Source organism: Haliaeetus albicilla, chromosome 26 (genome assembly GCF_947461875.1).
Source record: "Haliaeetus albicilla chromosome 26, bHalAlb1.1, whole genome shotgun sequence".
NCBI lineage: Eukaryota > Metazoa > Chordata > Aves > Accipitriformes > Accipitridae > Haliaeetus > Haliaeetus albicilla.
The window spans coordinates 3,499,647-3,515,271 of record NC_091508.1 but is presented as its reverse complement, the minus strand read 5'-3'; the positions used below and the strand labels follow the sequence as shown (position 1 = coordinate 3,515,271).

Sequence of the window (15,625 nt, the reverse complement as noted above, 5' to 3'; positions counted from 1 at the left end):
GTGAAATAATCCAGAGAGCTTTTATTGCAGCGAGTGCTCCTGCCTGTCCTTGGCTCTGCTCCAAGGCAGACACAGATCTTGGCGATTACTGCACCGATGGAGATTTGCAGACTAATGAGATTGTCTCTGGAGCAGCTCCCTTAGTGCAAGCCTGGCTTTTGCAGGCAAGCGCCAGGGCTGCAGCACTGGCCGACAGCTCCTGTCCCCAGCTTCGACTTCAGCCGGTGCCTGCGGTTCCTACCCCACCAGTCCCAGGGGTCTCTCCCAGCCAGATTCCCCCCGCCCTGCTCCTGGGATGAAGTCAGTTCACAGCTTTCCTCCAAACACCCCCTGGCATGCAAAAAAACTGAGAGCTGCTGCTTTGGTATCAGTCCTGGTGGGCACCTCAGGCCCACCCTGCATCAAACAGGGCCAGCGCGTCACCGAAACCACCTCATACCCGTCCGGCTCCCCACGGCTCACCCGGCCACCCCCCGTGTGGGGGGCACCAGCCCTGGGACCCCCGCAGCAGCCCAGATGCCAGAGGCACCGCTGGGTGTGAGGACGCTCCATCCAGCACGGCCACGCTGGCACCGTGCACCGGTGACCCGCTTGCCAGCACGGTGCAGACCAACCTGGGGAGGGTTTCAGAGCCGGCTGCCCCCCCTGCACTCCAGGGGCAGCTCTCCGAGGCCCCAGGCATGTGGGGAGCTGCCCCGGCTCCCCCCAAAACCCCCCCCACCGGCTCCAGCACACCACACAGAACGCACTGTCAGGGGGATTTTTTCTGCGAAGCAATGAGCAACCCTACAGACGGGAAGGATGGAAGAAGCAAACCAACGACAACTCGTGCTGCTTTAATGCCAAGAAGGGTGAAGATGGATGTTAGGGGAAGAGATGCTGTGCTGGGAGGGTAGGGAACGCCGCTGGGGACAGGGCACATGGGGGCGTAAGCAGCGTGAGGCTTGCAGCCAGCTCTGCCTACCTGCTGGTCCAAATACTCTAGGTTTCTTTGCAACTGAAGGTCTAAAAGTTCATCCTACCAGGAGCCAGCAGGCATGCGGCAAGAAACGAACATACAAAACATATAAAAGAAGAAGCAAAGCGGTTAGGTGAAGGCTACGGAAATGCAAAGACCTCTCGGCCAGGGAAGCGAGGCACCTCCTTGGCACAGAGCCGGGAGAGCTGCCATGGATGTGCCCTGCGGGAGACCCGCTCTCCTCCCGGCTCTCCCTCCCGGCTAACGGTGCCTCGGAAGAGGCACGGCCCTTCCCTTGCTTCTCCAGCTAGCGAGGATGGATGGCAGCATGGGTGGCTTATGGTAACTTGTGCTTCTCCCTCCTCCAACGGCCGGTCCTGCCACGCAGTTTGGGGACCGTGCTCTGCGGGGGGACCTCCTGGTCTCACCCCGCCGGCTCCAACCCCCCAGTGCTCTGAGGGGAAACACGACGCAGGAAAAAGCAGCAGCTGTAGCCAGAAGTGAGGAAGCAAGGGGGGGAGAGGTGCAGGGTGCGCGCCAGCCTCAGCCAGGGACCACCCTGGGGGTGACAAGCCTGGGCCAGCATCGCAGGGCGTACGGGGGTCCCAGGGTATCCCACTGTCCCTGCAACCTGGGGGCTGCAGGGCAGGAACCGGGGGCCTTTCCACAAGGGTTTCCTTTCGGCACAGCTGGGAGCCACCAGAGACACCAGTTAAAGGACCTGCAGTCCTGACCTGCCCCAGAGCAGCCCAGCTCAGACCCACAAAGCTGCCCCTGGAGCGGAACCGTTCTTCCTTGGCTGTCCGAGCAAGGAGCCCCCGAGCTGGCCCACCTTCCCCGGGGGCTCTGTGCACCCCAGTCTGCCGGGGCTCTCCCCCCCGGTGCCAGCAGCGTACATACGTACCATTTTGTCATGGACAGTGGGGGATGCCGGGTAGTGGTACGGATACATTCCCGCAGGCATGGGCCGTCTATCACCCAGATAGTCGTACTGAGAAGAGAGGAGACCCCCCACCCCAAAACCAGAGACACGTGAGAGGTGTGCGAGAGGACAGAAAGCACAGGCAAGGGCAGACCCCGGCCCCGCAGCAGGGTCAGGCCCCGCTTTGGGGCACACAGCGGCAAGACAAGGACACCGGTGCTCCCTGTTCGGGAACACATCACTCGTGGTGGCCCTGGACACCCCATCCCCATCTCATCTCCTCCTGCCCCATCTCTCTGGGCTCGCAGCAGAACAACTGCAACCTGGGCAGCTTTGCCATATGGCAAGGGGGGACCTAAAGCCACCAGCTGCTGCAAGCCATGGACTTGGTGGCATTTTGAGGCCAGGCTGCGCATGCAGAAGGGACGAGCTGTGCTGCAGCACCCCTGCCCTGACGTCCCCAGCGAGGGTCTCCCTCCAACCCCATCCACCCCGAGTGCCGACGGGCATTTACCTTTGGAGAACTGATGGACCGCCTCATCATGAAGGTGGTAGGGTCGGCGTAAATCTCTTCTCCCCGGGGCGGCAGCCGCTCGAAGCGGGCGCTGGGCGAGCGGACCGGGGAGTATACCCGTGCCCGGCTGTAGGAGCCCTGGCTGGGCGAGCGGGGCACGGAGCGGGAGCGGGGCTGCAGCGACATCCGTCGCAGAGAGCCTGAGGCTGCATCCACCTCGTCTAAGTAGGTCGGCTGCCTCCCGGGACCAGGCAGCCAGAGCGGGACATCTTGCCGGCCAAAACCGGGGTGCTCCTTCCAGTCGCGGAGCTGGTAGGTGCCCCCGTTGCGGAAAGAGTGCCGCTTGTCCTCCAGCGCCCAGGGTGGGCTCACCCGCTCGTAGGCGGGCATGGAGCAGATGCTGTCGGGGCGCACCCCCGGTGGGTAGTACTGGTAATCCTCGGGGTACTGCGGCGAGTAGGGGGAATAGTAGTCGGGCACCCGGCGAGACACGGGGTAAAACCTGGTGGGGCTGGAGCGGGGGGAAGAGAGCCGTGAGAGCCAGGCTGGTGGCCAAGGGGGTGACTGGCCCCTTGCTCCACATCTGGGGGTCCCAGTGGGCAAGGACAGCCTTAGAGCAGGCAGCTCCGACACCAGCGCCTGGAAAGCTGGCTGGCTGGCATCCCACCTCCCAGGGATCCTGTGGTGGCCTCCCATCCAAAACCCACCCTGCTCGGCTTTTTGGGGTGTCCCACACACAGCTCAGAGCTGGCACGTGGGAACAGCCCAGAGAGGAGATTTTCTGACCCCAGGAGGGGAGAAAGTAGACGGGAAGAGGAAAAACATTCCCAGAGGATCACCTGAGGGGCAGCACCTGGAGAAAAGGAGCAGGACCCCCCTCTGTCCCCAGCCAGCCCCCCACAGCCCTCACCTCCGCAGCTCCTCGGGGGGCACGGCCCCCCGGCGCGAGTTCACCCACTGCTGCAGCTGCGTCATCGAGCTCTTGCGCTGGGCGATCTTCTCGGGGTTGGTGCGGGGGGCGAAGCCCCGGCGGTGGGCCACGCTCTCCCCATCGGGTGGGGGGTACGCGGTGCTGCCGGGGCGGCTGGGCGATGAGTACGGCCAGCCGTTGGGCTGCGGCGGCCGCTCCACGCTCGCCGGTACCCGGGGTGCCTCGGGGTAAGGACTGCTGGGCTCTGAGGGCATCTCCTGCGCAGCGATGCCATTGGCTTTGGCCAAGGGCTCCTTCTTGCTCTCCATCCTCTCCGATTTCCTTTCGATCTTCTCTGAGCCACGGCCGTCACCTTCCCCCCGGGTCTTGGCATCGGGGTCAGCTCTGGGGTGCTCGCGGTGAGTGGCGTTGCAGTGATGTTGGTGGTGTTTGCTGGGGGGGATGTTTTCGGAGTCTGGCTTCTCATGCCTGGGGGGTGCCGAGACAGGAGAGAGGGTTACCTTCCCTTTGCAATGACCCTGGGGTGGCCGATAACGTCCTGTCCCTCCCTCAGCCTTGGGGGGGGCCAATTCTCCCCCAGCTCTGTTCTGCAGAGGGACCCTCATGCTCCCAGAAGGTCCCCGGCCACGATTCACAGCTCCTCCACCCCATCTCCAAGAGACCAGGGGAGAGGGATGGCATGGGGAGACGGCGGGCGCTGACCTCTGGGTTGGGGGGATCTGCACCCGGGCGGCTTCGCCCATGGCTTGGATCCAGGACTCCTGCTCCTCCGTGTTCTCAGCGCTGAAGAAGTAGGTCCGAATGCCAGCGTGCTCGGCCTGGGGAGACAGGGACTGCTTGTTACTCGCCGGCATCTCCTCCACCCAGCACACCGTCACCTGCAGGGAGGCAGAGAAGTGGGGAGAGAGACAGACAGGAGGGTGAGAGCTCCATTTCCACCCCGACACGAGGTCCTGCTGCTGCAGGAGAAGCCAGGCACGGTCATTCCCCCCCTGCCTGAGCCTCCCAGCCACGTGCATCCTCGGTGGCACCAAGGGGGAGGAAGGCTCTGCAGGCAGAACCAGCGCCAGCCCTCATCCCCTCGCAGGGGATCCCCCGGGGCCAAGAGTCCCCCGTGGTCACCCCCGGGGATGCTCAGGACCGGCCTTCCCCAGGGCCCCGCAGCAGAGGAGCAGCACCCCGGGGCAGAGGTTGCAGCACCCCAGCATCGAGCTAGTCCCCACAGGGTGCACAGGGCTGGCAAAGGGTCCACATCCCAGCGAGAGCGGCAGAGCTGGATGGAGCGTTATCATTCATGCAGGGTTAGGGGGAAGGTGGCTTCTTGGCCCAGACAACATTTTTGGGGGGAAAGAGGTTTGCTTTTGGTCCAAGATGTCGGTGCCCACTCTCCACCTGGAAGGTGCCAGAAGGCACGTCTGGCTATTTAGGGCCTTTTCGAAGCTTCCACCTTCCCCCTCTGTGGAAAGGGACGGGAGGCAGTGAGGAGGAAGAAAAGGGAGAAAGCAGGAGGTTTTCCCCCGGAAAGACTTTCAGGGCCCAATCCCTTAAAAAATAATAAAAAAAAAATAAATAAAAATTGGGGGTCCAATTAAAACCCTCCCTTGGGTTTCCATCTTCCCCTTCCCCAGAGCATGCAGCCACCATGCCCAGGCGCAGGGTCACCTCCTGCAACCCCCATGCACTCCTGCCCCTAAAAGCTCTACAGCCAGAGCAAAACATCAGACCAAACTGATCCATCCCCTGGATTAGTGCGAGCGGGGTGAGCGGAGCATGCCGGCAAGCCTGCGGGTCCCTCACCCTCCTGCATGCATCAGAAACACAAGAAGGTACTACCTAGGTGGTGGCTGGGTGCTGGTGTGGTGAACGGGCACGAAGAGACCTCCTGTCCGGGGATCCTCGCCCGCGGAGAGAGGAGGAAACACAGACATGGGGTCAAGCCACAGCACGGCAGGAGCGCGGGCGCTGCGGCACAGACCTCTCCTGGCCGTCGGGACCCTCTCTACCCTTCTCTGAACAAAACCATCCCCCAAAACCCTCGCGGTGCAGATGGAAAGGCAGGCGCGCGCCTGCAGAGCTCGGTTCGTGGGCAGCAGCTTTGCAAGGCTCTTTCCGCACCAGTGTCATAAACCAAGAGAGACATTTTGACACCTCCAGGTCACTTCTTTGCTCTCACCTGCCGAAGCCGCAGGCAGAGACACCTCGCCGGCTGCCAGCATCGGCAAAGGCACACGGGAGAGCCCACGTGCAGCTCCTGGCTGCCGCTCGCCAACGCTCGCCGCTAAACCACGCTCAGCCGCAGCTTAAAGGCAGGCTTAAGGGTGGCAGCTACAAAAATCCATCCCTTAGATTGGAAAAACTCCTCCACAGGCACCAGCTCCTGCCACGCTCACGGGCGGGAAGGTGCACGCTGGGTTTTTGCACAAGTGTACCCAAGTGTAAGCCAGCCTGTGCATCGATCCACCAACAAGCGAGTGCTAACATGACCCGCGACCGTGGGCAGCACGAGCAGTTGTGAGGGTGAGGGCGCACGGTGATGTTGAAGGTGCACGGTGGCGGTGCCAGTGAAGCTCAGACCCAGCTCTGAGGAGCGAGGGAGAGCCAAGATCTGCCGCTGGGTGCGGGAGAGCCCCAGCTGCAGCAGCCGCCCTCCGCCTCTCCCTGCTCTCCTCTCCAACACCCACGGCAGCGCAGGCTGACGAGCAGCGACTCATTACGTGCTACCCCCTTGTAATTACATTTGCCTTTCCTTCGCACGCCACTCAAAGGAAGCTAAAAAAAAAAATATATAAAATTGGAGCTGGGGACACCTCTCTACGTCTGGCTCCGAGAGTGCTGCCGAGAAGCGCCGCAGCAGCCGGTAGGGACAGGCTGGTAGGGAGCAGCGATGCGAAGGGGAAAGCGGGGCAGGGAGAGAGCCGAGAGCACTGCCGGCGAGGGCGGCGTTTCTGCTTGCCCTGCACCCAGCACCTCCCCGGGTTGGGGGGCACTGCTCAGGAGCAGCTCAGGCCTGGGGAGGGGGTGATGACCTTGGAGAAGCCGCTTTGCCCCGCGTGTGCCTCAGTTTCCCCAGCAGAAGGCACATCTGCACAGGGCGCAGGGTTTCCCCGGGGGGTGGTTTACTGCTGTCACCCCTCTCCCCAGCTTGCTCCGCGTCCCGTCACCGAGAAAGCAAGAAGAGGGAGCAGCGGGGACCCTGCGAGCATCACCGCCGCCCCAGTGCTCCGTCTTTTCCAAGCCCTGGCACAACCACGCACTGACCTTGAACGTGTGCTTCCTGCTGATGTTGTCGGAGGGCTGCACGGCCGCCACGCGGAAGCTGAGGAGGGGGATGCTGCCCAGGATGCTCTCCTCCTTCTCGTCTGGTGGGCAAATGCAGTGGTTACGCGTACGGAGAGGCTTGGAGCCCCGGTTCCCCCCCGGCAGAGACCCACGAGCTGCTGTGGGGACACGAGCCCATCGCTCCCTTCCCGTGGGTGAGCAGGCGGGCAGGCCACCTGTGGGAAACCGCTGCCTGCCTGTTGCTCCCCCGGCAGCTCTTCGTGGCTCTGCTGGGCTCGCACAACAGCCTGCTCAATTATTCATGCCCGCCCTTGGCTGCCGCTGCCAGGGCTGAGCCCAGCGAGCTGCCAGGGAGGCTGGGGAAGGCGCCTGCATTAACCCCTCGGGTCCCTGGTGGGCCAAACACCCGCACAAAGGGGTGCTGTGCACGGCCACCGCTGCCCAGCGGGCTGTCACCTCCGGACCCCCTTTGCCCACGCTGGCAAAATCTGCTCCGAGCCTGCTAACAGCCCGGGTTTGCATGGAGGCACCCAGCTGGTGGCCACTGGGTCCTACTGGGGGGGGGGCACGAGGTGCGAGGGGCAGCCGGAGCGGGCACGCATTGCCGTACCTTTGTAGTAGAAGAGGCAGCGATCCACCAGCACGAACCAGCGCTTGTTCCACTGCTTCACCCCTGAGCTGGCCTGCGAGAGAGGGGCAGTGAGAGCAGCACCCACCCGGGGTCAGGGGTGCTGCCGCAGGTGGGTGGGAAGGGGACGGCACGGCTCCGGGGGGGGACACCCGGCATGGTGGGGGCTCAGGTACCTGCTTGTAGAGCCAGCCGCTTTTGGTCACGGCGGCATTGGGGTTCCTCTTCATGGAATTGGAGCGCTTCCCGAAGGCAATGCCCTTACGGGAGGAGCGCGAAGCCTGCAGAGGGGGAGAGGAGCCGCTCAGTCCCCGGGGGGGCCCCCGACACCCCGTCTCCGCTGCCGCCTGCCGTGCCGAACGGCTCCGGGCACCCACCCGGCCTCCGGGGCGCTCTGGGGGCACCTCCGACACCATGGCGTGGTTGGAGGGCTCGCTGGTGATGGTCGCCGGTCGCTTGCCACCCGCTTTGCTTGACATGTCCAAGGTCGGTCTGCGGCACAGGAGAGCTGAGTCAGCAGAGTTACATTTCTCCAGCCCACGGGAGCCGATCCCTGGCATCCCCACCCTGGGCACTGGCCCCCCATACCCCAGACCACCTTGGTCCCCCATCAAAACCCACTCCCAGGCCCTGAAACCGGGGGAGTCGGGAGCCAACCTACTTTTGCAAGTCAAGTCTTGAGTTGTCCTCGGGGACCTGTCCCGTCACTGGGTGCAGGAACGTGTTCCGCCTTTCATTGTGGCTGTAAGAGACAGCGGCGGGGCGGTGGTTAGCATCTCCCATCCCCGTCCCCCCCCCAGAAACCCTTTGCCTTTAGCACCACGTTTGTTGCTCCGACCCCAGCACTTCGTTGTCCCATACCGGTGCTGGGGCTGGCTCCCTGAGCATCGCCTTCCCCTACGCCCCCGCTAACCCCATGCTTCAGATCCGCTCGGCACATTTCATCGGCGTTTCCCAGAAAGAGCTTGCCTCGCTGAGAGCCGAAACGAGGTCTCTGGTGGCCAAGCCCTCGTTACTTCTGCTGGACATATCCCAGACGTTACCATAAACCCCACTCGGAAGAAGTCTCTGCAGAAGCAGCAGCAATGGCCCATCCTGGGCTGTGCCTGCAGTGACGTCCCCAACGTCACATCCTCCCCTTCGGCTTTACTGCTTTTAGAGCCATTTGACAAAACACCTCGAGTCAGGCTAAGAGCAGGGTCACCTGGCCACGCAGGGCTGTGCATCCCAAACATCAGCCCAGGACCCACCAGCACAAGCTGGTGCAGCTGGATCAGGCCCGGTGACGCTGGGGTGCAGCCAAAGGCGGCCACCACCGGCGGTTCAGGACTCACTGGCAGCACCAGGAGGAGCGAAGCAGGGCTTGGCTGGCAGCATTTGCCGTGTCCCTGCCCCTGCCCCATCCCGCAGAGCCGGTATTGCCGGGCACCCCAGCACCTCACTGCTCCGGCTGGGGAACCTGCTCACACGCTGCTTCCTGGGGGCCCTCGCTGCTGGAGCTGTGGCAGGAGGAAAGGACGAGGTGCACCCACAGGTCCAGGGCTCCATCCCCAGAAGTTTGCATTGGACCCCATCCCCACGATATCCCTTCTTCCTGAAGCTGCCAGGCACCGGGATACGGGTGCTCCCGGCCACCCGTGAAGCCGACACACCAACAGCCGCGGCACGCTGCTGAACCTCCGCACGTCAGCAAAACAGGGGAAGTTTGAGCAAGAAAATGCAGCTGCCAAGACCATCCCATCCACACACACTTCACCCCGAACCTGGGCTCCAGCCAGGCTCTGAAGATATTAACCGCTTTCTACCCAAAAAAAGCCCTGCCAAGAGCTGCTCCCCCTTGCAAGTCCCATCCTGCACCCTGCCACAGATCTGCTCTCCTCCCCAGCCCTCCCCTCGCTCGGGGTCACCTTAAAAACCTGGGCAACGCGTACGCACCCCACAACGAGGGGCAGTGCTCGCTCCCCAAACCCCCCCCAGCACCGCGCTTTTCTGTGCCATGACCGACACAAGTTATCTGTGGAGACAGCCTGCCCGGCCCACGCTCTGACAGCAGCAAAGGGGGTTTCTGCCACCCGGGGCTGGAGCCGCTCCTGGACCGTTTGCCCCCGGCAGGTGACTTTGGAGGGAAGTAACGTGGGGGTCCGGGGCAGGTCCCAGGCCCCCCATGACGCTGACCCACAGGGAGGGTGCAAATGCCAAGCGAGCAACACCCCGACTGCACCAGCCCTGGAAAGCGGGGGTCTGCTGGGACCCGCCAGCCTGCCTGAACCCCAGCCGGGGGTGTCCCCCCAGCCGGTGATGTCCCCCCAACCCTGCCCACGACCCCGCACCGCGGCAGGTTTCTGTTCCCGCAGGCTGGACTCTCCCCCCGCCCTGCCGCCAAGCCCAGGACACCCACCCTGCTTTGCAGCCCCCCCAGCTTCTCCTGGCACCCACCCCGGTGCCTCCCCCCACCCCAAGTCTGCCGCCACCCCTAGATGTGCCAAGACCCTGGGAACAGCCGGGAAACCTCCTTTAAACCACCCCTCGGCAGCAGCTCCATCGGCTGACCCCGCTCCAGAAACTCCCGAGTTCACATCGCCTCCCAAGCACTGCAATGCAGCAGCCACTGCCCGGGCTGAGGGTCCCCCACCACCATCTGCCCGCCGTCGTCCCCCCCCCAGCCCCCACCAGCCCACCCCAGGGTCCTACCTCACCCGCCGATCCGCCCGAAACTTCAGCATGATGCCGGGGGCCCTCCCAGTTCAGCGCCGGCTCCCGGCTCCCACCATAGCAGCGGTGGGCACGGCCAGCCCCGTGCCGCCTGCCGCCACGCTACGAGGCGACGGCACGTGCCACGGGGGCAGCAACCCCACGCGGGCAGGGGGACGCCAGCAGCGGCCGAAGGGTCTCACTGTCCTCTCCCAGGTGTCCCAGTCCCCCGAATCCCGCGCCGGTGGCATCGGCGTTCCCGGGAGCAGCGGTGGCGGAGCTCTCCGTGGGCTCCGGTGCAGCCGGGCTTGGCGAGCCCCCGGTGTGCGACAGCCAGCCGGCGAGCGACGGGGACAAACAGCTCCCGCTCGCGTCCCCGCGCAGAGGAGAGGCGAAGGGCAGCGCTGCACACACCGCCTCCCCCAGCCCAGGTGCAGAGCTGGGGAGCAGCTGGCGGCAGGCGAAGGGCGAGAAAGGCAGGATTTTGGGGGCTGCCGGACCCCCCTCCCCTCCCCAATCCGGCAGGGCAGCGGTGTGCGGGGGGCTGCTGCTCGGGAAGGGAGGGGGGGTGTCGCGGCGAGGAAGGCAGCAGCACTGAGATGAGCTCTGCCGCTGCCCTGGATTCACCGGCTGCATCCCTTCCCCCTGCTTCTGTCCCCAAACCATCCCAGTTCCCCCCCCTGCCGCCATCCCTTCCCCAGGTCACAGCAAGAGAAAATCCTGGGGAGCAGGACAGGCACGTGCACCGATCACCGAACAAGCCAGTAGCTGCAGAGGGGGGACGGGGCCCTGCAGAGCATCCAGCAACGGGGCTTCAGCACCCCCAAAAGTCCAGGGAGCCCTTCACACCCCAGCAGGTTAAGAGTGGGGAGCCCTGGGAGCAGGATTCGGGGTGACCCACCCTCCGCCTGGGCACGGCACTTCGGAAAGCGAATGCAAATACATCAGGACTGTTATGATAATGCCTTGGGAGGGAGGGAAGGCAGCGCTGACATTTCAAAGAAACCTCCAAAGAAGGAAACAGAGCACAGAAAGCCAGCTGGCCTCCATCACGCTGCATCCCCGCTCTGCCAGCGCCCTGGGACCACCTCAGGACACGGCCCGCCTGCCTGCAGTGCTGCTCAGGCCGGCCTCTCCCAGCCATTGCATCATTCACCTGCTCTTTCCAAAAACCGGTGCCCTGAAGTTACGGCTATGCCAGTCGGTCAGCCTGCGGCAAGCGGGGTCAGCGCCAGTGCCCGGCTCAGGGATGCTCCTGTGGCACAAGTGGTCCCTGCCAGGAGGGTGGTGGGGAGCAGAGAGGGACGGGAACCACGTCCCCAGCACGGACAGAGGATGTGCCAAGGCAGCGGCATTACTGCTCCCAAACACCTAAATCCACCCCTTTAGGGCACCCTGAGCCGGAGCTGCTCTCTGGGCATGGAGGAGCTGAGCGGTGCCGCCGCCGCTCTCCTCGCTGGCACGCTGCCGGCCACCAGCCGCGGGGCGAGACACATGCGCACGGAGAAACCTGCCCACCGCAACACCCGCCGGCAGCACCAGCTTCGTGCCGGCGTCCGCACCTCTGGCAAACCCACCGGCGCTGGCTGTCCCCACGTCCCCGCAGCAGCAACTCACCCGCTCCTCGGTCACCACCACCCTCCGCAGCGAAGAAGCCGGGGGTCAAGGTCCCCCAACGGCCCGCGGGTGCGTGCCAGCCCTCCGCCATGCGACAAAGCCGATGCTCACCCGGTGGCGTGGCCGCCGTGGAGGAAGGGGAGCCCGTCAGCCGAAGCTGTGGCCCCTTTTGGGGACAGCAGCCCCGGGGGGCAGCGTGGCAGGAGTGGGAAAGGCAGCTCTTGGATGCGCAGGTAGCAGCCACAGCAGCTGCGCTGGAGGCACCGTCCCCCCCAGTGGCAGGGTTTCGCCCCCTGTCACCCCAGTTCAATGGCACGGGGGACTGTGCTGGGCTCAGGGGCCACTCTGGGAGCCTCTAACCCGGGATCAACCCTGGCTTTGCCAGCCCAGAGCAGGCGCCATTCTCCCTGCACCAGCTGGGCTATTTCACAGTCATTAGTATCTGGGGGTGGGCAGGGACACGGCATCCTCCACAGCCGATCAAGCAGACAGGCTTCAGGGCTCCAAACAGCAGCTCAGGGGTGGGGGGGGTCTCCCGGACCTCCCAGGAGAGCCGTGGGGGAGAAGAGCCAGTGCTTTTCCTCAGGGTAACCATCAAAGAAAAACCCTCTTAAACCCCCTCTTGCTTCTTCATAAAGGTAAGGAGCAAGAGAAAGGAATAAACGCAATAACCGAAGAACAAAACTTTCACTCAATGCAGCTTTTCTTCCCCCTCCCCAAAGCTGAAGTTTGTCGAGAGCAGGAGGACAACCTTCCTGGCTCCCCCCTGCCCTTCCACAGCTCATGAAGGTCACAGCTCTCCAGCTCTCTCAAACCAGGGCTGGGGCACATCCCTGAGCAAAGCCCGAGGACCCCCCCGGGTCACCGGCACACTGCGTGGGTGCCCACATCGCCCTGCGGCGTGAGAAAGAGCAGCACTGGGTGTAATCCAGCCATACCAGAGCAGCAGCAGGCAGGAGGGTAGGAGGATGGGCTGCTTTATAGCAGCTCTCGGCTGCGGCTGAGGGTGCGAGAGAGTTAACGTCACCCCAGCTGGGAAGGAGCAGGTGAAATAGTGACAGGAGGGAGCAATTTCCCTGCAACCAGCTCCCGCCCGGGGCTCGCTGCATCCAGGGTGCCTGCAGCCGGCTCTGGGGGAGCGGGTGCGGGAGCAGCGAGCCCCCAACGTGCCTCGCCGTGGCGCAAAGCACCGGTGGGCGATGCCAGCTGTGCTTCTGCTGGGCAGGATTCCTGGCCGGCTGCCTCGGGACCCCTCCTTGTGAGGAAGGTGGGATGCACCAAGCAGGGCTGGAAAAAGCCCACTGCGGGCTGGTGCAGGATGCAGGAGGGGGTCCTCTCCAAGAGCATATGGTGAATCCAGCTCCGCCGGCTGGACGCAGCCAAGCAGCCCCCCAAAACCTCCCAGCGTGCAGCAGACATCAGCTAATGGGAACCATCCCCGCACCCCGGCCCTCCCTGGGGCGTCGGGGCTCCTGGCTGTTATCTGGCAGCTGCGAGGGCGGCGAGCGGGCAGGAGGAGGGGAGGCGCAGGCTCACCGCCCAGGCGCCGGAGCCTGCCAAGCACTAAATCCAGAGCAAAGCAGCCAGGCAAGGGGGGCTACGGGGAGCCCGAGAACCCCCTTCCCACCGGCCCTGCTTGGGCTGCACCGGTCGGGGTGCGATGCCAGAGCCGCAGGGCTGCTCTCCGAGCGCTCGCTACGGGCTAACATCATCCCTCCGGCTCCCAGGCTGGCTGTGTGCCAGGGGGATCCAACCGCCTTGTCCTCCCACGCCCCAACCCGAATTTCACCTCCGGCAGCCGCCTCGCCGCCCCCATCGCCCCAGCCCCAAGGTGTGTGTGTGTGGGGGGAGCTCGGGTGGGATGGAGGGGTTACCGTCACGGCTGCTGGGCTCTGCCACCCTGGGACCGTGGCAGGCAGCAGGAGGAGGAGGAGGAGGAGGAGGCAAGCGGCCAAGGCTGCCTGCAACCCCCCTCCGAAGCGATAATGAAAACCCTTCGTCTGGAGGTTTCACCCGTGTTCTCGGGGCGAGCATCCAGGCGGCTCCCAAGCAAGGGGCTTGCGTGGCCACCGGCCAAACACGCCCTGCACGTTGGCCTCCTTCCTCTGTTTTTCTAGCCCTTTCTTCACCTCTCCCTCTCCTCCTGAGCCACATCCATCTCCTCCAACCGGAGCCCTTGAAAACCCTTTTCTCCCAGTTAACCGCAGCACTCAGCACCCACGGGAAGAGACACGGGGTCACCCCATCACCCACGGCCCCTGCAAGGGTGCTGGCAGAGAAAATCCACCCTCAGATGAGCAAGTGCAAACTGCCAAGTCCCATCTTGCAAGGGGAGCCCGGGGCAGGAGCGAATGCATTCTAATACACTAATAAACCAGACCCTCCACACCCCCGGGGCTGTCCCGCTTGGCGCAGGGGTTGCACAGGGCTCGGCTCTGCCCCGCGGGGCCGGCGCAGCGCATGCTCGAGATGCAATAGGAAAGAAAAAAATAAAAAAATTTAAATTAAATTCTGCAGGCGCAGCGCGAGCGGGTCTGGTGGAGTCACTGCAGCCAGGGGACGAGTGCCAGCAGTTCGGCTGCTCCAGCGTCTCTGTGCGGGGCCGTCCCCAGCTCCGGCTCTCTGCCGAGCGAGGCCCCGGGCTGCCCCATCACTGCAGCTACTTCAACCCCCGTTGGATGATTCAAGCAGGAAAAAAATAAAAACTAGCCCTGTGCGCTCCCCACACCCTCGGCAGGGCTGAGCTGGCCGCGGGGTGTCCTGTGCCAGCCCTGGCCCTGGCCAAAAGCCTGGTCCACAACCCGGTGGGAAACACTGCTCGGCGTTTCCGAATTGCCCTGGACTTGGAAGAGTTATATGCCAGCCCTGGGAGAGGGCAGAGAAAGGAGAGAAGGTTGGAGGGGAAGAGGAGACGGAGGCAAAGGCGGGATGGAGAGCTACAAGAAACACTCCCATGCCTGGCCAGGCACCGCCACGGGCTCATTAGAGCCGACCGGCACCCCTCGAAATTCCAACGCCTGCCGGATTTGCAGCGAGATCGGCCTCTGGGATGAAAGCAGCTTGTGGGGACTCAAAAACCAGACCTCGGTGCGGAGCCGCACGCTGAGCTTTCCCTCCGGCCCGGCCCCGCGGTGCTGCCGGCTGGCTGGCTCCCACCGCTCCCAGCATGGTAGGGACCGGCAGCCGGTTCTCCTCCATAACCTCATCCCTGCCCTAATCCCGGCCCCGCCATCCAGCTGAGCAAGCATTTCCTGCACTGCGTCCATCGGGGCAGGGGGCCAGAAGGCAGCGCAGCCCTTCGTGCTAACGAAACCAGGCTCCCGCGCACGCACAGCCTCCTCCTGCGCCCGGCACGGTGCCGGCACAGTGGCACAGCTGAGCAGCACCCCTAACCACGGTGCCCGCCTGCCGCGCTCCCCCTCCAGTGCAACTGCTTCTGGGATGGGGCCAGGGAAGCAAAAGCAAAGGTTAATTTTGCCTCCTGCCCTCGTCCGTGCTGGGTGCTGCTGTGAAACAGCCCCAAAACAAAGGGGTACTGGTCCACGCATCCGTCCCCTCCGCCACCTCACCGCTGTGACAAACTGCACACAGCTGCCACCGCGATGCCCAGGCAGGGAGCACCCCGGCTTGCCACCCACCACCGATGCTGGAAAAAAAGCCTCCCCGGAGCAAGCAGGCTCTGGCCGGAGAGCTTTGCCCCACGCACCTCGGGAGGGTTTCAGTGTGAGAGGCTGCAGCCAGCGAGCACCGCGGCCAGGCCAGGCTTTACCACCCGCTCCTGCGAACACGCTCTCGCCATCAACCCTGCGATTTCCCCCGTGGGAGCTTTGCCGGGAGGGAAGGCGGAAAAGCCTGAGCTGGATCCGGCTGGGAAGCAGCAAGGCTGCTGTGCCGGCCTTGCTGAGAACAGGGCAAAGTCCCCGGCAAGGGCAGATGGCGGCTCCCGCAAACCCGCAACCCACGTGCAACGTCACCGTCGTCACGCAGCCGGGCTGGCGCGGGAGCGATGGTGGTGGCCCTTGAGCAGGGACGTCCCAGCCGGCCAGGGTCCGTGGGGACGGACAGTGGGAGAAGCCCCCGCCATC

At 64.3% G+C, this 15,625-nt stretch overlaps 1 protein-coding gene across 14 annotated transcripts in view; it reads right to left on the bottom strand.

Annotated features, from left to right (window-relative positions):
• The window catches only part of PLEKHA6 (pleckstrin homology domain containing A6), a 48,202-nt gene that overhangs the window by 12,701 nt on the left and 19,876 nt on the right, over window positions 1-15,625 (bottom strand). For 8 of the 14 annotated variants that reach the window (XM_069772009.1, XM_069772012.1, XM_069772011.1 and 5 more), the window contains exons 2-10: window positions 7,894-7,974; window positions 7,409-7,724; window positions 7,215-7,287; window positions 6,584-6,684; window positions 4,028-4,203; window positions 3,305-3,793; window positions 2,395-2,905; window positions 1,863-1,949; window positions 965-1,018 (exon numbers count right to left, since the gene is read on the bottom strand). In XM_069772009.1, the coding sequence (XP_069628110.1) occupies window positions 965-1,018; window positions 1,863-1,949; window positions 2,395-2,905; window positions 3,305-3,793; window positions 4,028-4,203; window positions 6,584-6,684; window positions 7,215-7,287; window positions 7,409-7,711 (1,794 nt within the window). In that variant the 5' untranslated portion in view covers window positions 7,712-7,724; window positions 7,894-7,974. Of the gene's footprint in view, window positions 1-964; window positions 1,019-1,862; window positions 1,950-2,394; window positions 2,906-3,304; window positions 3,794-4,027; window positions 4,204-5,158; window positions 5,687-6,583; window positions 6,685-7,214; window positions 7,288-7,408; window positions 7,725-7,893; window positions 7,975-15,625 lie in introns of those variants that run through there. The other 6 variants (XM_069772001.1, XM_069772006.1, XM_069772005.1 and 3 more) reach the window with 5 other exon arrangements.